The sequence below is a fragment of the Leuresthes tenuis genome, unplaced genomic scaffold, assembly GCF_036924035.1.
Source record: "Leuresthes tenuis unplaced genomic scaffold, fLeuTen1.0.hap1 SCAF_20, whole genome shotgun sequence".
In the NCBI taxonomy this organism is placed as follows: domain Eukaryota; kingdom Metazoa; phylum Chordata; class Actinopteri; order Atheriniformes; family Atherinopsidae; genus Leuresthes; species Leuresthes tenuis.
The window spans coordinates 8,754,107-8,782,102 of record NW_027325374.1 but is presented as its reverse complement, the minus strand read 5'-3'; the positions used below and the strand labels follow the sequence as shown (position 1 = coordinate 8,782,102).

At 39.2% G+C, this 27,996-nt stretch overlaps 1 protein-coding gene across 2 annotated transcripts in view; it reads left to right on the top strand.

Moving 5' to 3' along the window:
* Positions 1-27,996, top strand: part of dock1 (dedicator of cytokinesis 1) — a 177,188-nt gene that overhangs the window by 124,227 nt on the left and 24,965 nt on the right. For both annotated transcript variants that reach the window (XM_072374073.1, XM_072374072.1), the window contains exons 30-40: positions 9,959-10,037; positions 10,801-10,901; positions 16,514-16,572; positions 17,198-17,346; positions 18,419-18,504; positions 18,755-18,911; positions 19,506-19,546; positions 19,871-19,961; positions 21,880-21,999; positions 23,089-23,178; positions 23,760-23,864. In XM_072374073.1, the coding sequence (XP_072230174.1) occupies positions 9,959-10,037; positions 10,801-10,901; positions 16,514-16,572; positions 17,198-17,346; positions 18,419-18,504; positions 18,755-18,911; positions 19,506-19,546; positions 19,871-19,961; positions 21,880-21,999; positions 23,089-23,178; positions 23,760-23,864 (1,078 nt within the window). The remainder of the gene's footprint in view (positions 1-9,958; positions 10,038-10,800; positions 10,902-16,513; positions 16,573-17,197; positions 17,347-18,418; positions 18,505-18,754; positions 18,912-19,505; positions 19,547-19,870; positions 19,962-21,879; positions 22,000-23,088; positions 23,179-23,759; positions 23,865-27,996) is intronic.

The following is a 27,996-nucleotide window of genomic DNA, read 5'->3' as shown; positions in this document are numbered from 1 at the left end:
TCCTGCTTACACAACTTTAGATGGATATCACCTCCAAACGTTTGCAGATGACTTTGAGGAACACTATTATTCAGTACAAGTTCATTCTTAGAGAACTTTCTTTACGAGCTTTGTTCACTTTGTTCACAGCTTTCGTCTGTCATTTAATGCTGAGCTGGATGATACAGTGGGTTTTATTAGAGCCTTGTTTTGCTGAATAAAAACCTTCCTTCCGCTGTGGGTGAACGGATTGATGAGGGTAGTGACACTGAAACATGTGCCCTAACTTCGAAACAAAAGACTTACTTTATTTTTAACATTGGTACTCTTTTCTGCACTTTCTTAATATTTTATGACCAATGTTTGATGATCCCTCAGTCTTCATAGTTTCTTGTTTCTGGGCAGTTCACACATACCACATTTACCACAGGGATTGCAAATCCTAGCATCAGCAGACAGTTCTTTCATGTCCGCACATTGTGATAGCACCGCTAATGAGATGGGCATCACCTCCTACTCTTTCCCCACCCATCAGCTCTTGCTTCCTCCAGGTTGCAAACTGATTTATGGGCTCTAATTGCCCTGGTGACAGCAGCGTCAGCATGGTTAGCCACCAACTGCCGTTTCCTCCTTGCAGACTGGCCGTAGCTTAATAGCAACAGCTAATTGGCAATAGAGATGGGCTTGCACATGTTCTCTAAATTGATAGGATGCCAGTTTGTACGTAGGTTATTTGAAAGGGTGTTTACATGCAATCTGATGTAGATATTTCTAAAGCATCAATTAAAAAGAATGTTAAATTTTTTTAAAAATTATTTTCAGCTGTCTGGCCAAGCACCAACAATAATACCTGATTAACAGATATAGTAAAAGTTATGTTAGATCGTGAAGTGTAATTAGTGAAAATTTGTAAATGTGTTCTCTCCGAGGACAGCACACATTGACTTCACTAATTACTGCAACAACAAAAAGATATTTAACAAATCGGTAAAAAAAACTTGGCCAGATAGACACATTTTTAAAGGTTATAGTCAAGTTTTTGAAGTTAGAATTGTCCTTTTTTAGTCCCATTTTTATGACTAAAATTATCATAACCCATGATAAATGCAAAGAAAATACATAAATGGCTGGATAAATAAAGTAATATGCCAATGAATACTACACTATATTTGATTTTTCCATAATTTTCTCATCTTTCTCCCTTGATTGAGTTCCCGAAACTTATTATTTATGTATATCATTTTCGAGTGCCTTTATTATAAATCAAATCGTACTTTTTGTGTAGGACGTATTTATGTCTTTATTATTTCCGCTATTTATTTCACCAAGCACGCACCCCCCCCATTCCTGTCTGCATTTCTCCTTCATTATGCCTGTCTTTCACTGTGAAGGGGTATCATTATGCCGTATCCTTCAGGCTGGTATGAACCAATTTTTAATAATCACAATTCCCTTAGACGATAAGGTTAGTTTATTAAATCTTAATGTGACCACAGACGTCTACCCCACATAGCGGCACACAGAGAGTGAGCTGCTATTTGTCTTGCAGGCAGTAAAATTGATCAATCTCTTCTCATTTTGTCAGGGAGTTATTGGTGTCAGTTTCAGGGCCTGTATGTCTGACCTGTAAATGTGTTTTGTTTTTAAAAAAAAAAAGTGAGTTGTGTCCGTTCTTGTGGCCCCAATCACAGTCAACATTAGCATGTGTACCCAGGGATTGTGTTCACAGTTACCGCAGAGTCATCTGATTAGACTTGGACTGAATTCTGATGAAACACTTCACATTTCACTCAAAAGCTGTTTTGGACCAGTGCAAAAAGTTTTTGTTTTTATTTCCAATTATTAGAAGTTCATGTAAATCATGAGGTCCCTGTAGATAGAAAAAAATAAATACTTTAGCAGTTCAGGGTTGTGAGAAAGTCATAGAAAACGTTTAAAAAAAATCCTCAGTGAACCTCACTACTTGCTTTTGACACTTACAAACAAACACAGCATGCGGATGGAAGATTTCAGCAGCTTTTGGCACTCTGCTCTGTGTCTTTTTTGTCTCAGTAATGTAAGACGTGCAGTAAAAGCATACAGTTTATGAGTAGAGCAGAAGTGACGTGTATTGTTACGGACAGGAACAGAAGAGCAAAACAGTAGACACTCTGAAACTAAACGGGCCACTTGGATAAGTGATCGACGTGATTACTTTAACAATCAGCCACACTAATGATGCTTTGATTAATGCTTCCTGGTTCTGTGTTAGATCAACACAGAGCCTGAAGGTGTAGCAGCGCCATAACCTGAACACCTTTCCATTGATGTAACCACACCAGCCTGCAACTCCCATAACATAACCAGTGATTAGTCTGCTATATTGTTTTGCTTGAAAAATAGTGAAATCTGTGAAACGAAAGTGAAAAATGTACTAAGCTGTATTTGCATATGAATTCAAAAGGTTCAGTGGGTTGTCCCTGCCATCTCTTTTGATCTCATCCCTCACTTATGTGTATGAGTAATTCAAGTAAAAGTGACTTTTCTTTTTTTTTTTTCTTTTTTTTTCAACAACAAGAAGTTGCATTTCAGTCGAGCTACATTTGTTATTAATAGCACAGCAACAAAGCAAGCCTGGAAGCAGCTATGTTATTTTCCAAAATTTAGACATCAAGTGCCTGAAACCCACTTGTGAAGTTCATTGAATGCAGCACAGAGCGCAAGGCAGACGGTGGACCGAACCATCATCAGCCAGAGGAAGGGGAGCTCCAAAGTTATAAAGACTTCCTAGGCTTAATTTTGTGTCTTGAGTAAGTTTTGTGTTGAGTTTCCTCTATACATACATACATACATACAGACAGGCTATCATTTCCCAAGTATACATTTTAAATATTAGATTAGATTCTAAACTCAATTAAATTCTCTCTTAAATGTAGACGAGACATATAGACTAGGTTTATGAAAATTACATTTTTAAGCTACTTTATATGAAAATTCCATATATATTTACTACTTTAGAAAGGACTCTGACTCTGACTGCTCACAGACAAGTGAAATTATGTTTCCTGTGAGATATAAATCACTTAGGAGGCAGACCCAGCATATATGTTGCAGCTCATTTAATTCTCACCACTCTAAATATAACTGGCATTATTGCAGTACTCTCAATGAATCCTCCTGTCATGCAATTACTCCCATCTTTAGATCAACAGTATGTCAAGCTGAATGGCCCCATTTCATGTCTGCATATCTGATGTGCATTTATTGTGGAATGCAAATAAGCACAGTAATCAACAGCGATTAAAAGGTCACCCACGACATGGGGATTAGTCTTCTAATATGCCAGACCCCTCCATAACAACTGCTGTCGAGGAACCAAGCATCCAGCTTTATCAAATGACTGTCAGAGAAAAGTGGAAAGTTTCTTCTTTTTTCTCTTGTTCTATGCAAGATGTTGAAATACTTCTCTTAGCTCTGTAATTTTCCACATTTCATTTTTTTGAATTCATGGAAAAAATAAATGTCAAAAGGTAAGGTCTTAATTGTTTTGGGATTGATTTAAAAAATACGACTGCCTCGTTATCTCATCCGTTGTTCAATGTGAACTTTGCCAGAGCTGCCTGAATCCAGATTTTTCCTGTTCGCTGGTACTTGGAGTTCTGTCTAAATCAGCCTGTTTTACTTCATTAATAATCATTTACAAACCTTTGCCTTGGATAGAGACCAGTCTATGCTCTCAGTGTAACATTTCAGATCTCTGTTTGAAAGGCAGATGGAATGAGGCTTCCACAAACTAGGGAGGGAAAGGGACAAAGGGACAGCAGCTTTTTACAATATTCTTCGAAATAATTAACAGAAAGCATAACAGACAAATCCTAACTGGGCTGCTGGGTCATTCACTTATAACTTTATGCCTTAATTTTTCATCTAGAGCCACAATTAGATTTGAACATGTCCAACAAACATTTATAAAATACCTGCAAAACTAATGACACTCCCAGCTGTACTTTGTGCTCAGTGCTCATCAGCAATGCTGCATGCTGACTCACTAAATAAACTTGGTGCATGATGTACTTCTTAATTGCAAAACACCAGCATGTTTGTGTTGTCTTTAGTACAACACAAACACAACCAATATTGAGTTTTGCTGCTGCTATACCGAAGTAGTAATGCAAAACAGTTGACATGTAGATTATTGGCCTTAGAAAGCACATTGCCTTCATCCAAGAAACCCAATTTATAATTACAATGAAAGGCACAGTTGTCGTCTTTTGAGCTGATGATAATCCCCCTCTTTCTGAAGGATAAAACTAGAAGTTGTCAGATTCAAGTTCGTTGTCCCATTCCCCCCCCCCCCCCCCCCCCCCCCCCCCCCCCCTAACGTCAATGTCATAAAATGACTATATCATTACTGTTTTCAGTATCCGTTCACCTTTCAGATTCATCAATTAAGAAGAACTTAATGAAATTCATCTTTAGCAACAACATAGATCTAATTTGTGTGCAATTTTTTGTACAAAGAGTTTTCTTTCTTCTTTTTTTTTGACACCGTTGTCCCAGTTAGATCTTATAAGGTTCTTAATGATTTAACAGTTAGGATGCAGTGAGGAAGTGAGAGTCTCTTCCCTCTGTGTAACTGTAAGGGTCCGACTCTTTGGAGTCATTGAAGCTTCCATTAGCACCACTGGGCTGTGCTGCTCAGTATGAGCTCTTATAGCCTATAAACCATTTTTCGACTGTTGCAGTTGCATTAGAGTTCTCATATTGCAGAAGAAATTGAGTTCAAATATGTTCACAGGTATATTGATTTATTAGATCAAGTGCCTGCAATAAATTTAATCTAATTTAATTAATTGGTGTGATAATAAAGGTTTTTGACCTTGCATTATCTCTCAGCACAGGCAGATATGCCGGCTATTCAGCAGTAGTATGCAAATTAATCGTGATGACAATCGGTGATGCTTTCTGAACTCAATTAGCAAGTATGATCTGCTGATAGCTCGTCATTAGCATATATCCGAGGAGCAGTTTTAAGTCTGTGTACCATGGGTTAGGGTTGCATGATTTAAAAGGAGGGGAGGACGTCGGTATAAAAAGCAAAACCTCTGTCTGTGCTTAAATATAAGCGCACATTGTCATCAATCAGGAATAATTTTTTTCTTATACTCATGGCTTGATCAAGCATACTTATCATAATGATGCCCCATGATTGCTGTATCAAAATGACTCACGTGTAGGAGGTGCTATGGTGCTTGTGCACTGCCCAATTAAAAAAGTTAAAGTTCTGTTTTTGTCTCGCTAAGCAGAAAATAAGGAAGTCTTGTGCTTTCTGGAGATGATTAGAGCTAGCTTGATTTCCCTCCTGAACTCAAGATGAAAAAAAATCAAAAAGCAGCAAGAAAGTTGGCTCTGTTTAGGAATCTTATTTGTGAGAGGTACCCACAAATTCTTAGTCTTAGATTAAATTATTTTTCATTTCATTAACGTTTTACTTCTTATTGTAATGAAGTTATAAGGACCTGGTTTGGCTTCCTCTTCATCTTAGCATCCTATATTCCCTCTGTGTTATAAAGACTCGCCGTCGCAGATTTTGTGAGACGACCAAACATTTGCAAGCTTAATGGAGCACTACAGACAATATAATGCTCACTTAATGTTCACTATGCACAAAGTGTATATTCAAGATCACTTCCCTGTGTTTGTGCAAAAGAATATTCCTCATTCGTTCATTATCAACTGCACAGTACTCTTTTTACAAGTAATTCCACTTGAACTAACTCAAATACAGTAATAGTACAGCTTTTATTAGTATATGACATTTCCTTGAGGACTGCAATTTTAAAATATCACACTTCTAAACCCACACTGAGAATTATACATTGCAAAATTTAAGAAGTTGTTTCTGAATTCCTTTAATCTTGTTTGAAATGGAGTGTCTTTGTCTCAGAGCCCGCTGTGAGGGAGAATATGTTCTATTTTCATCTACCTCATTAAGTTTTTCACTTTAATTAATGGCAGGATGTGCTCACACAGGAACTGTCCTTTCTGTTAAAGCCCATTATATGTGTGCGAACAGACAGACTGCTGGCCTCAAATAGGCCTTTTGTTGGCATAGATTGAATTACTGTGTGAACTGCAACAAAGCACAGAGGTGCTCATAAAAGGTGTTTGTGGGAAGCATCTGACATGGGCATACAGATGGTGCAGATCAGTCGTGTGGAGAGGCCAGGAATGTTCCTCCGCCCGTATCATAGGGCAGTTACAGCAGAACCATGAGTGCCTCCTTCTGCCTAAAAGGGAGATCAGGGAAAAAAGGCTGATTACAGCTGCATTTAGCCTGTTGAGTCATATTTAGCCAGAAGCTGTGAGGAGCATCGATCTTGCTTGTATCTTCACTGTGTGACCCAGAAGTTGAAGCTGTGTACAGCATGACTAATGTCTGGGGAAATTACTGCTACTCATGATTAGAAATAATCACCAATGGTGGGATGGCATATGGTCCGTTGTATGTTTGAATTGCTGAATGTTGTACCTCTCATTAGAGTTGGTATAACGTTGATGTGTAGTTCTGGTTAAGAAATTTTGACCCCAGAATAGATGGTACTGAATTTTTAAGGTTTTAAATTCATATCTAATATAGTGAATTAAGGGGGAAAGGTGCACTGGTTAAGGAATTGCAATCAGGTCCTCAAAATAACAACTAAATAAATTGATATTGATTTTAACAAGAAAAGACAATAAGAGAACTGAAAGGAACGAAACTGAATCACCCAGAAAAGGATAGTTTTAGTGCGTGAAAAAAGGCTGATTGTTTCAGTTTTCTTTTCCTGGTGACAGAGACACACGAGCCCTCAGAGCATCCAAAATGCAGTTGTAAAACTTTTTCAGGGTGTGATGAAACTCGATAATGGAGGCTCGCAAATGTTAGTGTAGATTTAAAAAGAAAAACACCATGAAAACATGAAAAAAAGCTTTAGCCAGTCCTGGAGGGACGGTTGCAGCCTTTGCAGACATAGAATATTTTTATAGGAAATTTGACAATAAGAAAATTGTAATGTGTTACCTGGTGTCAGAAAAGCAGGTTTAAGGTAAAGACATGGGTGTTTCAGCACAACAAAACCCAGAAGCTTACTTCTAATTGCAAATTAAAATGTGTACCACTTTAAACTGACAAACAGCCATTCCTGACCTAAATTGCAAAGAGTGGCAGAAACTACCTGCAGGTAGGTGCAAGAAGGGCTATCACTGTTACCAAAGATCTTGTCGCATATATTCTCAAGGGGACCAATAAGTGTGTCTTGGGTACATTTCGTGTTCATATTGTTTGTTGCACTACATTTGTTGTTATTCTAAACTGGTTTTAAAGCATTTTATTGGATGATTTCCAAGATTTCTTTGCTCTACTCTCAATGACTGAGTTTGTTCAGCTCAATGGGTTTCCTTATTTATCTGGCATTGTGGCACGAAACTAAATGAATGAAATTGAATGAGAAAATGCTTAATTCACCCCAAAGGGAAAGTTTTGCTGTATATATTTTATTGAATTATCCCACTTTTGTCTTGGCTGGTTTAAAAAGCGGGGAGAATTTAAATGAACAATATTTGGTTTTCTTTTTTCTTATCGACAATTTAAGTAACACGCTAAACTGTTTTTTACATTCTTTACTCTGCTTTTGAAACTCTGGATAAACAGGTCTTTTGCTACAGTGACGCATTGATATCAGGTTAAAATGGCACCAAATTCTGACAGAATCCTCAGTCTGCTGTCATTTGTGACAAAAAAATTGAAAAACTGAGTTAGATTGGAGGCATTGCCAAACTAAAGCTGGAAACATGATTTAAGCAGTTCACAATGCTGTCTGATAACAGACAATAGAGCGCGGTGACTGATTTCAAGTTTCCTCTCATTAAGAAGACTGTAATTTATATGATAAATGATACCCAGGAGTAAATTTTTTTTTGGCTGTCTTTACTTTAGCCAGCAAAAAATGGTCAATATTTATCCCTGGGAGGAAATACATTTTAGCATTAGTCCAGTATTAACTGAATCAACTATATTGGCATGTTCACAGCTGCAGAAAATTGAGTGAATTGTGCAGAGGGGGTGCCTGTGCTAGTGCACACCGCGTGGTGTTAATAGGCTGTCTGAGTGCTTAGGAGACGCAGGGGTCTGGCCAGAAAGCCAGAGAAATGGAGTTCTAATGGAATATCCAAAGGTGTTCAGTGACACTTAACCTTTCCAGCTAATGATTAAGGTCACACAGAATGTGTATCACACATCAGCCCCAGATAGGATTTTGTCAGCAATGGAGATGAATGTGGGGCATGAATATTGAATGGCTTGAAAATACCCTGGTCCTTCAGCACAGCTGTGTAACAGTGGTGATATTCCCGTTCAAGGTCAGCTATTTGGGCCAGCGGGAAACCCCTGCCCTACCTCAACAGCATTAAAAAGTCCCAGATCCCTTGTGTCACACAACTGAAGCACAAAGTAAGATGATGATAAATTTGGAATAGTCGATTCCCACTATGAGACCCAGCTCTAATAAGGATTTAGCCTGGGTGAGGACAAAGGCAGAGCGCTCTCTTGGAGCTGCCAGTGCAGCAGATGTTTGTTCACCTGCCAGTGTTGGTTACATGAGCGTTACATCTTAATGCCCCTTTATTGCCTGCTCATGAAACCCTGATGCAGTCCACCCAAGTAGCATAACAACTGTCCTTGTGTCACCTTGGCATTTTTCCCAAACCCTAACCCCTTATTCTGATGTATCTTCATGTACTAATTCTGGCAATCGGCTGATGCATTTGTGTGTTGATCGGTTGTTGTGTGAAAAATGCTCAAGTCAGTTGAAGTAAGGACTAAGAAAGCTACAACAACATGGGTTATTCCTCCTTGAACAAATAAATCTGCTAATGGAACATGCTGTACCTGACACATTTTTTTGTCACACTCAGATTGACTTTTTTTTTTTTAGCATCTAAGTGTTAGAGACAAATACAAATATAGTTATATGAAAGGTTCTTCCAGGAAATGAGGAAAGGCCTGTAACTCTGGGAATAGCAATCATAATTTGCCTCTAAAAGCTGCATGCCACTGAAGTGATTAACATTTAATTTTCCAGTATCAGAGTGGATTAACCCATCAGACATTGTTCAGAGTAAGATCTACTTCAGGTCTGCCTCTGGCCTGTGTACCTCTTAAGTCTTGCCAAAGAGAAAGAAGATTGAACCTGTGCTCCAGCTCTGTTTTAAAGTGTTTGTTTACAACGGCAAATGTGTGAAAGTAGAAAATGTTGTTTCTCATCTTGTGTGGCTTTGAGACCACTGTTGGCTCTTGTGGTTAATGACTTCATTTTTGGGCGATTCCCAATGTAAATGTACACAATGTAAGCTCAGTGCTGTCACTACGGATCTGTTGTTTGTTTAGCTGGGTGGATATTTGTGCAGTGTGTTCCAATTTTTGGTGTCTGACTCCAGAGTTTTCCTCAAAAATCAAAATCTCTCCGCCTGACCGATGCCACAAAAAAAAAAAGCTCTTTCATGTATTTTTGCAGGGAACAGAAATAAGAACTGTGAGCCAAAATTCATGGAAAGCATAGATGAATGAAATGACTTCTATTCTGTTTGTCACAATGACAACAGCTACATTTTGCTGTATTTAATGTCATTTCACTTGTCAGTAAAGTGAGATTAAGTCCATTATCTGTCTCGCAGTAACTGTAATTTAAACTTGTGAACGTCTGACTCATTTTTTATGAACAGAACAAGAAGACCATGTTAGATTTTGCCTGCTGGCTTCTTGTATTTTGAAGATATTGTTAGATTATTATGGAAAGTATCTGTCACTTAAAAATAGTCTCCTGTCAAGAAATCCGTCTATGAAACTAAAGAGAAAAAACAAATGTTGCAGCAACAAACACATCGTAAATATCTTTGTGTTAAGGTGAGACTTTCGTCACTTCAAGGATTCGGTGTTACCACTCTTCTTATGTGTTTCCAGAGTTTTTCTTCGGGCTATTAGTCAGTATGCAGCTGTGCTGAACAAGAAATTTCTGGATCAAACCAACTTCGAGCTACAGGTAAGCACTACACCACTGAAAATCTTTCTTTTTTATTTAAATAACTTGATTGATAATTGCCAGCATTTTTATGTGCATTGCTGAATATTTGAACCTTCTCGCCCTTGAAAAGAGCAACTGCTTGCTTTTTTAAAATGTCTGACACGAGGAAGAATGTTGTCAACAGCTAAACTGCTCTGAGCTTTTAAAGCCTTTATGGATTAAATAATGTAGTCGTGTTTGTATGACTCAAAGCACTTAAAGCTGTCTTTGTGGTTTATGAATAAAGCTGCTGGATTTTCCTTCTAATCAAAAAGACAATTCAACAAGATTAAATAATTTAGTCTTAAAATTCAATTCGTTGATAGAACTCTACTCTCTCTACTCTCACAAAGAGTTTTCTTCTCTATACGTCATATTTAAATCATCATGAAGACTCTTACTTCATATGAATGCGTGAACTATTTAGACAGCAGTGAAAAATGGTGGATCTGTAGATTCCTTTGGCTTTTGCTGCTGTCATTGTCTGATTAAAAGTGTGCTGTGGAGGACAGTGGCCTAAATCACCAACCTCTTCATCCACTGGGACAGCTTCCCGACACAAAAGTGGAACCAGCTCATCTAAAGCTTTTGATTTAATGAAACCATAAAGCTTTCCTGCCCACGTTGTCTAGCACTGAATAACACTGTTGTAAAACTGGCTTTAAGCTGTGAGTTAAATAATCTCTTATTCCCCCCCACCACCACCACTCTCTGTCTGTCTCTTTGTCGTTATCTGGCTTAGCTGTGGAACAACTACTTTCACTTGGCTGTAGCCTTCCTCACCCAGGAGTCATTGCAGCTGGAGAACTTCTCAAGTGACAAAAGGGCCAAGATCTTCCACAAGTGAGTACAAGAACTCCGAATCCACAGGAAACCCTCGTTTTAAAACCACCACAGCCCGGGTTCCCTCTCCGGGAAATGCACAAAGAGGCCCACAGGGATACCAAACACCCCTTGGCTCCTTTGGAGCTGTACTTGTTGCCCCCCCCGCGCTGAACAAATCAGAGCTGCTTCATAACAATTCGAGGGGTTACGGTGAGCTCTTGTAGGAAAATCTCAGCTATAAAGTTATGTTCGAAACTCTCTCTTGGAATTAATATACATTGCTTGAAAAACTTTTCCTGTTTTTTTTGTTTGTTTGGGGTTTTCCCCCCCTTAGCAGATAAAGATGAGAAATTGTTATTGATCATGCCACACAGAATACTTGAATGGCTATAGTTTCAAATGTATGGAAGTTAGACCCTAAACATCCACTTCCCAGTCATCCATTTTTCTTGCTTCTAGAAAAAGACATTCATCTGCATTACTATTTGTCTGAGTGTCTGTTAATGCATTCAAATGGACAAATGCTTTCTGGGAAGACATGGAGCATATTGGCTCTCATCTTCATTTGGAGGAGCTTTTGATAGTAAAGTATACATCACAGCAGTGCATGCTTGACAGTAATATTCCTTCGTTGGTCAGTGCTTTGTTATTGGGTATGATAGAGGAAAAAAGAAAGTACCTCTCATTTGAGACAACAGCAAAATACAGAGACAAGATGTTCCACCCCCACCTGGCCTTTCTTGGCTTAATCTAAACAAGACCTGCCATTTCCGATGTAAATGCAGAAATGGATCCCTACTCTACTATATCCAGTTTATTTGACACTCCCAAGCATGTAATCCAAATACAAGCTGTTCTTTTTTTATTTGTTTATTCTTCCAGAGCAACCGAGAAGGATATGATGCACGTTTTCAAATTTCTAGTACTTACACCTCCTCCTGCCCATGCTTATTATCAGTTATGTCTCTGTCCATCTGCTGCTCAGCTCCCCTCTTTTCCCTCTTCCACTCTTGTGTGCTGGAGTATGAACTGTCAGCTCTCTCCGCTGGGCTAAATATTGTGTCCTGCTGAGAAACACAGACCAAAAAAAAATTAAATCAAAGATTTGTGAAGCACCGCTCTTGGGCTTTTTTTTTCCTGGATCATACATCACTCTGTGCTTTTTGGGAATTTGTAGTCCATCTCTGATGTCGATGTTATCATAATGTCATCCTCACACTCACTAATGAATCGTTGATTAACAAAGTCTGTCGACGAGGTCATACGAGGATAAATGTGCCGATAACTATCTTTCTTTATTTCTTCCATCTGAATTTTTGTCAACCCCAATAACTGTACGACAGTTTTTAAATTTGGGACACTGATTGAGTGGGCAGCCCTTTGATTCTGTTCACCTATTTTATTTCTGCACCTTCAGCACTCAAATACCACCAATTTGTAAAAGTTGGAAGTGCGTTTATCCATGGAGCTGTTCGACTATAATCCTAATTAAAAGAAAATGGATTACCTTCTTTGATCAAGTCAAAATTGGCTGAGATGATCTTCAGACCCAACTTCACAGAGTTTATCATATGAATATGATTTTCAAAGACAATCTGTTGCACCCAGTTGAAATTGGTAAAGATGGTGAAAACAGGGAGTTCGTGTCTTGGCAGTGCTTTGATCTATAAAAAACAACCTCGGTGCATTGACTTGGAACCCATTTTGAGGAGACACAAATGCAAAATCTCCAGTATTTCACCTCTAAGAAGTCCCACAATTAGCTAAAAGAATTGTAACACCTGAGCATATCGACTTGAATTATTTTTTTCAACATTTTTTTTTCCTCCCTCCAGATATTATTGATAATTACGACTGATGATCATCAGCTTTACAAAAATTTGGATGGATTTTAGATTTTCAAAAGCATTTTTCTGGTGCAGTCCATCAAAGATGGGAGCACAGCAATGAAACAGGACCAGAGATCATATCTGGAAACCCCCTCTTGAGGTTGTTCTAAAAAGAACAAAAATAAAGTCTGTAGTCTATAGTCTGTAGACCAATTCCAGTGGCTTATTTCATTCATCTAAGCTGCATTTTTTCCTCTCTTTGCTGAACAAGGTTATATCAGATTGCTGTGCTCACAGTGTCCTGTTGAACAACTTCGCCACCCGTGGCTGATTGCAGCTACGTTGTATTAGTCAGTGATTAATTTCTTTCACATCCAAAGTTATAATTTCTTAGTTTGGGTCATGAGCCCCATCACTAATCCTAAAGTTGTACCTGCCAAGTTGATTGTTATGATTTTGGAACACTCAAAATGTGCTTGTGCAAGAAATCAGTTAAACCCCAAAAGGCTGTTAAGCCCAAAAGTCTAGCACATTATTTTTGTACTTGATCAAAAACAATTGGTCTAAAGTATGAAAAATGAGATGGAAGTTGTTGGTTTTTTTTTGTTGTTGTTTTTTTGTGTGTGTGCATCTTTTCTTAATTTCCTCATTCAAAGGCTGACTTCAGAGATCAAGAAGCTACTGCCACACAAACACAGATACCGCTTGATAAATGAGCAAGTAGCAGTGTCATTGTTATGATGTGCTCACATGAGCGATGAGGAGACGGAGCATCACATTATCAGGTCTTGTGAATGTCTTTGCTTCAAGCTTTGATCTCATCGGAGCTGTCTCTACAAGCCACTGCTTGTCAATCATGTATATTTTTCCCCTCTATTGTTGTATCTGCCACTCTCTTTTGTTCACCATCTTCTTCGTTTCCATCACCTCATGCCTTCACAGTCATTCTCCCTTTTCGTCCTTTTTCCTCCAAGTCGTGATCTTTACCCCCTGACCCAGTTGCATTACTCGACACACTCTGCTGAGACACCCTCATCACTGTCCCACTGCAGACATGTTATTCGAAGTTAACCTCTCTGAGCTTTCCGCCTGTAGCTGACAGGTATGCGTTGTAGGTCCTGACAGCCCACAGTCATAGCTGTCTGTCTCGCTGACTACAGAACAGCACCCAGCATCTGTCTCAGCTCAGAGGAGTACACCATGCCTCATGCTCAGTCATCTGCACACCCATATGTGGAAAAAGAAGCTACTTCCTACCACTGACGCACAAACTGCCTGATATAATGATGAGATGCAAAAATAGTCAAGGATGTTATATATAATTCATTAAAAAAATTTCTGCGTGCAGCTATAGTCATTTAGAGTCTGGCATCTATTTATATTTAGTAGTTTTTTCCCAATGATTTTGCCCAAAATCAATGCTTGGGCTCTGCAACAGTGCTCCCTTTGATGGCTGGATATTGTAAAGTGCTTTGACCTGGCTAGGCAATAAAGACGTGACGCAGCTTCTTTTTTAAGGATTATTTCAATGCTCCTCTCCCCTCTGTCAAAATGCATTGGCATGCCTTTCTATGGTATTGGCAAAACAGTCAGTCGAGCTTTAGAATTCTGTAAGGGCCACTGGATGCTCTGAAGCAGCACGATGTGCGAAAAAGGCTCCGAATTGATATTAGTTTTTGGGTCAGCGGATGAGGCACGCACAAACTCTACTCTTCTTATCTCTTTGCAATATCGCACCAAAGTTTTGTGCTATTAGTGCGCAAGGAGGAGAATGCAGAGAAGTCGCCATGCACTTTAGGTAGCTCAGCGTGATAGTCTGATGGTGGACAAGCCTATAGGAACATGGCAGTTGTTCCAAAGTGTCCACAGTTGGAAAGCGAATCTGTGATGACTTTGACATCGTTTCAAGTTTAACAAATCAAACATGACTAAAAAAGAAGGTCTACAATTCACACTTCTTTGAAGGCCCATTGAACGAAAAAATAGGACAAAAGAAGGCAATTGTTTTGTATCTTTAAAAGAAAAGCAGCAATTTGTCATTCCAAGTGTATATCTTAGTTCTGCAGATCTGTGTTGTGGATGCATTGCGATCACTTTTACTTGGGTTTGTCATACCGTGGTAATGATGCACTCCCTAAGTAAATGGATGTTGTGAAAATGAGTGAAATCAGCTGTACCTCTGAACAATTACACAGGCCCTTTCTACAGTTGATTATAGTACAACATAGTTGAAAATAGCAAAAAATATTCATATTCAATCTGAAAATCTCATAAGCTGTTTTTCCACAGTTGTAAGCTAGTTTCTACCAAATAAGAATTGCTTTTCTAAATTGTACAGGATCCCCAGGTGACCTGTAAGTTGACGCCAGGTACAGTTTGTTAGTTCCTCTCAATTGATGCAGAAGCATATGTTAGATTAGCAGTAACACAGCACAGCTGTTCAGGTAGATTTAAGCAACTTTTTTTTGTTTTTTGCCAACTTGCTGAGCCAAACAGATAGATTGACGACTGCTCCAAATCTGAAACACAACATGGAGGTTCAGTGCAGTCATTCTCCATGGTGAATCAACAGTAAAAGTGCATGTAATTACTCCTCAGCAGGTAATGGTGTGGTTAAAGTGTGCTTTGATAAGTCGGTGGACTTAAAAAAGTCTCACAAAAAGTCTGCTATCTTTTTTGTATTTCTCTGGTTTGAATTTATTCATCATTCCTAACAAATGTGCAATAAGTCAAAGCAGCCAAAGCCATTAACTTTTTGTTTCGTGTGGATGGTTTCACAGAAATGGCCTGACTTTGCACCCTGCTTCTCTGCCCCCTGTTTCCAGTCTTGTTAGTCTCTCCATCACTTGCTCTATGTCTGTCCCTCTCTGTCCTTCCCAACTTACTATTTGTCCTTTCTCTGACCTGGGACAGTGTGGTAGGCAGGGAGACGGCCACTGGGCTGCCATGAAAATTGGCTCATGACCTAAACATGACCGAGATGATCAGCTTATAAAGCCCTGCAGATGGACAAGGAGGGAGGATGGGAGCAATCTTTTTAGTTTCCTCTGAAAGTCTTTGTTTTATAGGAGGGCTCTTGACGCACAAAGTCAGCCTTAAAAAACTAAAAAAACAGAGACTGCTTGATCAAACACTTTGCCTCGTGTCATCCACCCTTTTTTTTTCTGCGTTCAGATGGATAACCAAAGCAGAAGACGCACAGTAACTGACAAACGTGTGTATGTTGTGAACTAAATAACATTACAGCATGGTTTTTTTAGGTCATGGTATACAAAACAACACAACTTAAGATGGCCCACGCACAGTGAATTTGTTGCATTGTGACTTTTATTAGATTTTTTTTTTAAACGTTTTAATTGTCTGTAGGAAAACATACATAGATTCAATATTATTAAGTATGGCATGTATTTAGGTCAGCTGTCAGGGGGGCAATGAATATAATTATTGAAAAATAGCAGCTTTCATTTGTTGAGTCCCACCTCCCGATTTTGTGCTTTTCGTGCGCTCACTGACACTCCTCATGGGACAACTGTGACTCAGGAGTTAGAGGGGAAGGTCAGTTGTTTGATCCCCAGCTCCTCCAGTCTGCATGTTCAAGGGTCCTTGGTGAGATGCTTAACCCCACATTGCCCCATGTGTGGTTATTATTGTCTGTGTAGTAGAGAAATGCTTGATGTTTGGAAAAAGAGCCAGTGAGAACAACGATAGCTCCACATAGATTTAGTCAATTTACTGTTCACACCTTGAATGCCACGAATTAACAGTAGTATGTGTGACGCTTTTCCTGTGTTTGTGTTTTAGGTACCAGGACATGAGAAGACAGATTGGCTTTGAAATCAGGGATATGTGGTACAATCTAGGTAATTTGACTCATTCTTTGTGTCAGTATTGTTCACTTTCACTTTTTAGCGTGAACATTTTGCTTCTGCATTAATTTATGCAAACTTCTCTTTACAAAGGACATATTCTGAATTAACATTTTCTCAATTTGTGTTTATGATTATGTGCTAACCAAATATCCAGAAAGTCATTACCAGTCAACCAAGCAAAGATCAGCAGCTAAATATAGACCGTCATGTGTTAATAAGCCTTGTAATGGGATGAGAGAGACTGATTGTAGCAATGAAGTCTCGATGGAATGAGATTGTTTTGCAGCACAGGGATTGGGGTGTAAGAATTGGGCACCTGTGTCTATTCTGATGGTCACCAACACCATCTGATCCTTTAATCACAGCTTTTTATCATATTAGATGTAGTCATTTCAATTTGCCCACTGTTTCGTTGTTTTATCCAGTGTTTTAGCTTGAAGTTATTTGTTGCTACTAAGACTCTGAGTACGGGAACCTTGTGAGGCATGAAGAGGCAGATTTCCTTTTTGTTTGCAGCTTGTACTTTAGAATCTTAGTACTTGTTTTGTCGAAATTGGAGTCTACAAATATTTCTTTACAGTGTGCTTTGTGCTTACTTGTCTTTTTCACCTTTCAGGACCACACAAGATAAAATTTATCCCCGAAATGGTTGGCCCTATTTTGGAGATGACTCTAGTTCCTGAGATCGAGTTGCGAAAGGCCACCATCCCCATCTTCTTTGACATGATGCAGTGCGAGTTCCACTTCACATGCAGCTTCCAGCGGGTGCGTCCTTAAACAGTTGTTGCAAATTGAGAAATGACACCAGTAGTAGAGGAGCAGTAATAAAGGGACTCTGTAACAAATAAGGGGAGCCAACAGTAGTCTGTCAGAGGTAGAGTTTCATAGCTCTATTCAGGCTATTTATAATTCTGCAAATCTTATTTTACTGCAGTTATAAACGGCCACGGAAGTGGAACTTAATATTATGCCTTGTTACAAAGCAAAATTCAGTCTTTCTGAGTGAGGAAATCCTTTTAGTTACAGCTAATTTTTTTCATCAGATGTCTCACAGTTTTTTCAGCCCTGTGAAGGGGCTTCCAGCTTATGTTACTACTATCAAATAAGATAGTAAGAAAAGAAAGTGGTTCTGGTGGCCTTTGCAGTCCTTTGAAGACTGGCAGTTTATCTAGCATTCCTCACAGATAATTCTGAGGGGAGCGCAGGTGTTGCCATTTAAGTCAAAGTGTCACTCAAAATCTTGCACATTGGAGGTAAATGCTAGTTATTATTATTCTTTCCCTCTTTGACTTGGTCCCCTTTTCAGGCTGCAAGCCAGTATCATTCACTTTAAAGGGTTTTTCCTTTTCCTTCTGTGAGTTGTAAATCAATGGCTTAACAGACAACAGCCTTTATATCATTTCTCACTAGGTTGCACTCTCCTGTTTTGTGTTTGTGTCGGACCAATAGACATCAAGAAGTCAGAGAAATTGTTTTGTTTCAGCACAATAAAGTCTGTTTTTTTTACAGCTGCTACATACAAATATTAGAGAAACAGGTCCATGCATCACTGTCAACAGCTTCAGCAACAATAGAGCAGAAGTAAAGGGGACTTGTCTCACATTTCAGGCTTATTCTTTCTTCTGACAAAATTTCAACAGATAAAGAAAAACTTTAATAATGAACAGAAAATACCAGCTCACAGCCAGCTGCACTGCAAGAGGGGGACGATTAAAGTCAAAGCCCAAACCCCCTCAGCTACGACTTGATGTGGGGAGAGGGTGAGACACGGAGATGGCATTAATGAATTGAAAAATTAGCTGTACTGATTATTTACGCCTGCTCTGTCTAATTGCAGTTCGAGAACGAGATCATCACCAAGCTGGATCACGAGGTGGAGGGGGGCCGCGGAGACGAGCAGTACAAAGTTCTCTTTCAGAAAATGTAAGTGCTGATTAATGGGCAGGATTACGCCTGAGCCTCTCGCAAGTTAGATAATGCTAATTGCAACATAGCACCCCTCAAAATAACCACAGTGTGCTGATGATCACACGACTTCTCATCACAGCTTGTCGAAAACTTAGATGCTATCTCTGCCTTCATTGGCAAAACAGTAATGTTTTCACAAAACTAAAATCAGCCTTCAATTTGTTTCTTCTCCAACATATACACAACCACAAAACACTAATACCAGTTTGCTGGAGCACTGCCGGAAACACAAGTACCTGGCCAGGACTGGCGAGAACTTTGTAACTCTGGTGGTGCGTCTGCTGGAGAGACTACTGGACTACAGGACCATCATGCATGACGAGAACAAGGAAAACCGCATGAGCTGCACTGTCAACGTCCTGGTAAGATGACTGAGGTCCCTCAATGCACACTCAAACCCAGTAATAGAAATGCATGATACGTAGAAGCCTCTTAATTAAATGACACTTGTAAATGACTCTGATATTAGCAGTTAGATGTTTTTTTAATGGGCTGCTGTTCCCAGTGAATTGACCTTAATGGCCTGGAACTGTCCTCATACACAAAAAACGAACGTCTCGATATACCACAGTGTTTAGAGATGTTATCTCAGAGCAGCTCACCTGAATCACCTCTCCTCTATGAAGTGACATTTCATCCTGCCGCACAGAAATGTCAGTTTTGTCCCACGTCCACAAGCATTGAAAAGACTCATAGACACACGGTTCAATATTTATCTTTTATTTTCTTCGGTTTTACATTCATTCTTAACTTCACAATGATAGTTAAAGTCTTCCTGCTGCAAGCCATGTTGTTATTTAGTGATTACTTAGTTTACCAAATTAATGTTCTTTAAAGAAATACATTTTATGCATTGAAAAGGTGATGTACTGAGGGTTTGTTGGAGTTATGGCGGTGGTGTAAAACCTGAAAATCTTTTATACTTGTTTTAATGCCTTGTCTCTGTCATGCTGTAGAACTTTTACAAGGAGATAGACAGAGAGGAGATGTACATCAGGTAAGACCTTGTCCAGCATTGTGCTATTATATATGATGAAATATTCAAATAAACATTCAGTCGCTTTAAGGCATTTTCTTTTAAATTTAAAGGTAGTTTCGTTTGTATATATCCCCAGAAATCTAGAATAAAAGAGCTGATTTTGTTAAAATGCTTGTCCTATTACACAAACCGCCTGGGTTTTCCATCGGTTTGTCAGGGGTTTTTAGAGGTAAAATAACCTGTCAACACTTGTCAGTGTAGCAGAGTTAACTGTCTGTCTATTGTTAAAGTGTGAAAGGCCCACAAAGATATGATCCCTAAATCACTGCTTTTCATTGCCAGGTACCTGTACAAGCTGTGCGACCTCCACAGAGAGTGCGATAACTACACCGAGGCTGCCTACACTCTGCTGCTACACGCAAAACTGCTCAAGGTACAAAGACACGAGACTGGCAGTAAATAAACGTGGAAGCAAATTATTTACTTTGAATCACCGCTAAGCTATTGTCTTGCAGGTTGCATTTAACCTGAGCCATTAAACAAATGTGCATATGTGTGTCTTAATTTGAATGTGTACAGAATTAAAAGTATAAAACCTCATCCCTTTAATTCCACCAATGCATGAGATGGCTGCTAAGATGGCAGAATTGCAGAGCAGCATGTTTTTCACCCCAGTCTCTTTTATTGGGGGAAAAACAAAGGTTTCCATTAGAAAATGTATATAGGTTGTCACGATGCTTTGCTTTTTTGATCGCAACTTTTTGTTAATGTAGTCCTTCTCCTCCAGTTTCTATCCCCAGCCAAAAATAATAGCACACCGATATTTACAAAACTCTTTACACAAGGAGCAAGTGTCTATTCCCAGCTGGGGTTTGGTTTACCATGAATTGAAAGTTTTTTTCCTCCTTGCCTTTTATCCAAAATGAAATCATCCAACAGCTCATCTGTATTTGCATAAATAGCTGGCTGCTGCAGCCTTTGTGCAGGTCTTGACAGAGTATAGCAGGCTGTGACTGAATAACATTTTCCTCACTGACTAGTCACAGTTACATTTCAGGAGTTGATTGTATTACTTTGGATCTGCTCATCTGTGCCTTCCTGATTACAGCATACAAGAAAGAAGGCTTTAATATGGTGTTGTGGAAGTTGGTTAATTTTGTTCCCCTGCTGTTTGTAGAAATCCTTTTTTCTTGACTGTTCTCATTTCGAACTCTCACACAGATGTAAATAAGACTGAATAAAGATGACTGATCATTTTTATCAGCATTCAGAACTGAGTTAGTTTTTCGACTATACAACATTTCTAAACAATCTAATCTGACCAAAGTGCTGATGTCGGATACAGGTTTCTGCATCCACCAGCATTTATAGAGTAGAACTGGCTCCTGTTGCAACAATTGGTCCTCCAGTAGAATACCAAGAACATTATGATACCTCTGATGAATTAACAGCAGGGTAAATGTGCAGTTCCTTTTTGCCATGTAAATAGTGCAATCCAGTTGTAAAGAAATCAATAAGCTAAGCCAACGCTGCCCTGCATCCCTTTTTCATATGACAGCAGAGCAATTATGTATTACCCAACTCGTGTGCAGGTCATGCAAATTTCTTGGCTTGCTGTTCAAATGTAGCTCAAAGAGTATTCTTATTCTGTTGCTTTTTGTAGGAAATCAAACATATTCTGAGTAAGATTAAATGGCGTCATGACTCGGTTTTGTTAGGTGCTTATATTATCACAAGCAGGAGTTAGGCCTTAAAGCTCTTCTTTAGTGGATTGGTTTCAACCTGGCAGGCCCACTGCTGCACTGTTCTGGGTCGGGAAGACTCATGTGCCAGATACCAAAACAGCATGTGTAGATTTTATTTGCAAAAAAGGGATAAAAGCCCTTCTCAACATGAAAAACTCAACAGCAGTTTGATTGAATTTCCCTCAGCATCATAAAATATCTCAGAAATGAGCAAACATTTGAGATTTCCTATAATAAAAAAAAATTAAATAAAAAGGAAGAATCAATTTGATTGAAAACCACTGGAGTGCAAAACATGACTGGTGAACATAAACCAACATGGAAATAACTGTTTTCGCAAAGCAGCCCTTCGAGCAGTGGCTACAGAAATGTATTGCTTTGTTGTTTCCTGAACCATTCAATATGTATTGATATGTGCATCACTAACCATGTCTCAAGTCTCCATCTTGGCCTGCCAATGTGTAGGACAGCGTTAAAAAGAATTACACATCAATTTCACCCATTTGCATTGGCTATAAGTCGGGGATTGATTTCTTGTCACCCTTTCGTCTATTGCTCTGCATTGTTTTGCACAGTGTTGACCCCATGTTAAATTGTTCTCTGTAGTGGTCAGATGAGCAATGTGCAGCCCACCTGACCCAGAGAGACGGTTACCAGGCCACGACTCAAGGACAGCTTAAGGACCAGCTCTTCCAAGAGATTGTTAATTATTTCGACAAGGGCAAGGTAAGACGTGTATCGGCTTCCATACACACGTGCGCCGATAGAGCAGGGATTTTTTTTTATTTGTTTTATTTTTGATTTTTTCAAGGATTGTTGATAATTCTCTTCTTTAGATGGATAAAGATGTTCATCAGATCACACAAGCATTACTCCAATTCTTTGCTGTCCTTTCTATAACCCTGTCCTTTGTTAAATCCCTTCCCCTCACTCCTCTTTCAAGCTTAGCTTTTTCTCTTTTACTTTAATACCATATTAGTGCCATACTTGAATGCCATCTTTGCCACTTGAGAATGAGAAAATATTACGTTTCATTGGAGCTGATTATAAGCTACTCTTCAAAATACTTCAGATTTTTTTTTTCTCAGCCTGTAGCTTAACCTGGACTATGTTCGCAGAACTACAGCCAGAGCCACTTGTGTGTGATGTCTGAAGGCTTTGTATGTGTCATCAGAGTTGGGATGCAGCCGCCACTCTTGGTTCTCGAGCCAACTGTCACTCGGCAAAATATTCTCAGGGAGACAACTGTTTGAAAGGCACTTGGATAAACAGATGCATACAAACCCATCAGACTGATACTGAAGAGTTACAGTGGCTAGAAGAATACATCAACACTCCAGGGACCAGGGTTTCAACTGAGGACAGTTTCTAGAAGTATGACAGAAATCAGATTGAAAGCAGGCCCAGATGGTGTTGTCACCACCACTCTCACTGATGGCACACTGATCTGACCAGCAATCTGGACTTGGAGCACCTCCAGTCTGGCTCAGATCTGCTTAGTCCAATCGACTTGATCGGAAAGCCACTCAGGAGCCTTTCAGCGGGTTTGAGTGGTTCACATGTATCTATGACACCACCCCAGTGTGCTGAAAGACTCTCGAGGGAAAAGCAATAAGTAGATGGCATCTGGGGTTAGTGGGTTAGATCAACAAAAAGGGAAAAATGTTGACATGATAAGAAGCTTGTGTTTGAATACTATTGCCTGTGGAAGGCTAGCATAGAATTTGTGTTATTCAGCTGGCAGGAAATGAGTGCTTTATCTCTGCTTTAATCTTTATTATGAATTCATCTTTTGACTGTCTGTGTACTCTATAGATGTGGGAGGAGGCAATCATTTTGAGCAAGGAACTGGCTGAACAATACGAGAATGAAATGTTTGACTTTGAGCAGCTTAGTGCATCCTTGGTAAGTGAGATTATTTTGTTGTTGAATTGCAATTGCAGTAACACCATGTGAACTCTGACTGCGCCTCCATCTTAAGACCATTTTCCACCAAAGGACTAGTGGGCAGTTTTAGGGCGGCTTTTCTTTTTTTATTTCAACAGCAAGAACTGCCCCCATAGAACCTATTTCAGACTTTTGCCTGGAAATAAAAATAAAAATAAACTGTGTTGGATAAATACTTTTGAGTTGCTATTGCTTTAACTAGGGAACAAGCTTGTGCAGAACTAATTGGAACAAAGTCCAATCTGCCACGCAGGTCGACACAACAAATAGTAAAATGTTGCTGTGCTGATGTAGTCCTGTGGAAAGGTAGCTGCAGATGCTAATCTTTTAAGAGGAAAAAAGAAGCAAGATGTTACTTTTGCTTTTACTTTTTCGCTTGTTTAAGAGTTGTCCAGAAAGGAAGCAACAAGAAAAAAAACAAGGAACAACAATTAAACAATACTGTATTTTGATGGCAAGATTTTCAGTAAGTGTAATACAAATGTTAAAATGTAAACGTTTTCCAGGCTGCTTAGTTTTTCCATTTTATCTCTCAACAGCGGAAACAGGCGCAGTTCTATGAGAACATAGTGAAGGTCATCCGGCCCAAACCAGACTACTTTGCTGTGGGCTATTATGGAAATGGGTTCCCCTCGTTTCTACGTGTGAGTACTCGGATCAGCATAACATTTCCCAGCCTCAGTCATCTGTATGTACCGTTTATGTTTTACACTTTTCACCCCCACGTGTTTTAGCTGTTGTTGCAGGAATCCCTTTTTTTAACATCCCACATGATCTGGTTTTCACTTACTCACAGAAAACTAAATCTTTAGACTTTCTGTTTTATGAATAGGTTGCCGGGGAGATTCAGAATTATGATTTAAGTAGGAAGGTATGAGAAAGGCTGTCTTTGATTAAAAGATCTGAAAGAAATCTATAATAGTTTATTTCTTGTCTGTGTATTTTCAAGTGTCATTTACATTATATCCCTTTTCATCCTTTACTTTAAGCCTTATTTCAGCATTGTACAAACTGTTTGCTAGTTGACCCTTCCAGAATGGTTTCTTAGATCAGCCCAAATGAAGGTCCATAAAAACAGCTTGATCTTGTTTGTCCAATTAAAAGCTGATCGTGCAGCTTTAATTCCATCACTTGAACTTGAGATAAACACCATTAACTCTACACTAAAAGCATTTCCTGCATCGCAATGCATCCTATCCCCACCTACACAGCCAAGCTGCACACCCAATACAAAGTGAGAGGAAGTGATTCGGTCACATTGTAAATTGCTTTTTTTTTTTTACTGGCTGCTGAATCATGGGCGATGCCCCCAAAACATTCAAGACCACACTTGTTTGGATATTACTGGAACTCCAGATGTTTTTGAAAGTGGTAGCACCATCAGAAAGAGCCATGCTGATTTCTAAATTGACCACTGATTTTTAGAAATATGAGCCGTAGATGCAACTGAGAAATTAAATAATCTTGTATGTCCAAATAAGGTGAAGATGAATTGCTGCAGTGTTGACAAAGGCTTTTTTTTTTAATCTTCTTTTTGTTATGTGTTCTTGTTAGAGCTGTTTTTAGGCTGTCATCTGGCACATCATTGAAGGTGTTGTTTTCTTGTCTTTGAGGAATTAATTTTCTCAACACGCACGCAGCACACTGAATAGCCCCCAAAGCGATGATCCTGATTGTTCCCTTTTCACTCTATTTTGAATGACAGACCTTTCACTGGGGTCCTTTGCTTCTTTCCGATCTCCATGTGCCCCTTCTAACCTCTTTTATCTGTCAGGGCAGAAACTCTATTACAGATGGGGGAAGCTACGCTGGTCTAATCTGACTGGCTCCTTAACCAGCCTTTCAGGACAGCTTGGACCTCTCTATTCTTTTTCCAGTGGATTGACCTTGCCCAAATAACCAGGGCATGGGGATACCAGGCTGTATTTTCCTGTAGGAATTAGTGTGCACCTAATTTACCTTTTCAAATTCGTCTTTCTCTTCTTAGACCGGGGCTCTCCTCATGCCTGTCACAATGATTATGTTTATCATGTAACCACAATTACTTGAGATAATCGTGATCATGTTTGCATAATCATCTTCATTCACTTATTTAAAAAGCAGCTGGGTAAAACTGACAAAAGGTCATATTCTTTACTGTTTTCTACCATTTGATAGAGTTGACTGATGGTAGATTTTATTGATTTCAATGTTGCACCTTTGTCCTCTGCTGTCGAAATTGCACATCAGCCATGTCCAATTTATTTATTTTTGTAGACATTGTATTTTTAATTCTTATGTTCTCATGTTAATTTGCAATTAATGCCTGTTATTCTTTATTCTGAGGTTAGGGGATTTATTAGATTAATGGTAGGTGTTTAACATAGTAGCAGGATAAGTTGTGAAAAAAAGACAATTAATTCATGAATGATATTTATTTGTATGACAAATAGTCTTCTTCTGAAACTGTATATTTATTACAACCATACTCATGCCTTTTGAAGTAGAAAGGGGTGCAGAGTTGGATCAGGAACAAAACTGAACAGTTTTTGTCTGGACCGGCCCCTTAATTTTCCCCTAGCTTGCACACCACTATGTAAAGTTAATCAAAACACATAAGCAAGGCAATATATCCTGTTTTATCGTTCTGCTGTTAGTCTTTTTACCAAAGCGCAGAGAAAGAACAGAGTAGCGGCGGGCTGGGAGGAAACTGTGTATCACCTGCAATATTGTTGTGCTACTCGTCCCCTTTACCACCCAACTCTGCCTAACATAACAGTCAGCCTCTCTCCAGGCTTTGCTCCACGTGTTTTTTTTATCATCGCCTCTTAGTTATCACTGTGGTTAACTGAAATTAAATTTTTCCCTGACAGTGGTGCTTAATCGGGTTAAGTTCTTTTTGTATATTTTCGTTAACTTAAAGCATTTGGCATCATGTTGAGGTTTTTCTATCCTTATTTGACTTTATCCGCTCCTTTTTTTTTGTTATTGTTGGGACTTTTATCCATATGTGTTTTGTGACTATGCCTTGATTTCCCTTTATATCCTGCTGACCTATCCTGATACCCGATATGGGGCAATAAACACCCCCCCCCCCCCCCCCCCCCCCCCCACCACCACCACCACCACCACACACCCCACCCCCACTAAGGTGACCTACTCTAACATCAAGTGGGCTCCATCCCCTTGGTGACTCTTTTTTTCGTCCACACTTTAGTTGGCCTTTCAGCCCACTATGCAGCCCAGTCCATCTGGCATTTGCGAGAATTGTCAGATTGCCTGTCTGCATGCTGGTCATGATTACTCAGACCAGTAGATGCTTGTCTTTATTGCAAACCATTTTTACCTCACTGTCCCCTAGCAGTGTATATTTTCTTACTTAGTGAATGTCAAGATTACAGCCAAACAAGTCATTTTGTCTGAACAGAGTCCCAGTCTTCCCAGAGTCCTAGTCTGGGATAGCATTACGTTGTCTTGGTGAAACATTTTTGAATTTGTTCGCCCTGGTGATGCGTTTAATGATCATGTTAAAAGATTTTCTTGTGAGTACATAAGGAAGTATTCGGGTATGGGTTACTAATTATGACAAATATAGTTTAGAGGGTGTTCGATCCTGCTATTTGCGTTGCAGTGCCCCGAGGGAAAAGTCATTTATGTGAGAAAATCAATATTCTTATAAAGGCATTTTGTATCCACCCCCCTCACAAATTGATTTTATGCTAGAGTGCTTAATTCAGCTGCTTATGATTTATTAGTTCGTAATATAGTTAGACACTGGGGTATTTGCTAATTGTGAAATGTCCTAGATATCATAATTTGCATTAAAACTTCAGACGCAGCCAGGCCATTGATCCCCATTATCTCTTTTTTTTTCTTTCTATCATTTTTTTTTTGCTTTTAAGTATGTAATTTACTTTTTTTTTTTTTTAAAGATTTCCAATTTTCTTTAGTTTCTATCCATAGGGACTTTTGTGTGACTTTTGAAAGTGTTAGTTTCTTGTAGTATATGTTACACAAATAAATATAAGTGTATAATTTTTATCTTAAGTCATCGTTTCAACCTTCAGAGGCATTTACCGTATTTTGCGCACTATAAGGCTCACCTGATTATAAAGTTCCCCCTCAATTATGGGGTCCATTTCTGTACTTAACCCATACAAAAGGCGCACCTGATTATAAGGCGTACGTATTACGTAATGTTCTCTGATTGGTTTATTGCTGCCAGAACACATACAGTGTATGTATTATGTCCCTGTGTCAAGGACAACATCGTCTGTCATTTTTACACTTATAAACTTATAAACTGCACATAGGTCTGCATCACCCATCTCAGACTGAAGAACAGGCACTCACTGGGACATGGGCAAAAGCATTAATGACGACACGATTCAATCACTAAGTACGAGCAGAGTGAATTGGCTGGGATCCGCCAAACCCTCGACGGAAGTGGTCAGTTGCCATTCATTTCCAATGTACAGAGCGAAGAGGCACGGCAAAAGTGAACGTGGCGGTGAGCCTGTTGGGATATTTACTCACCCTTCATTTCTACTCTTATCAAACCTCACATTTACTTAATCCCTGCGTTGGGTTTCCTGTGACACCCCGGAGCAGTTCCGGGTGTGTGAAAGTTTCCATGAAATATGTAGCCTAACACACCGCATTCTGAGACGCTGGACAGGGGCTGTCATGTTTTATCTTTCAAAATGTTACTCAGGCAAGCCCCTTAGCACACTCAGGCAGATGAAGGAATGTTCCCTCTCATGCTTTTAGGAGCATTCCTCCTACAATTTACTCATG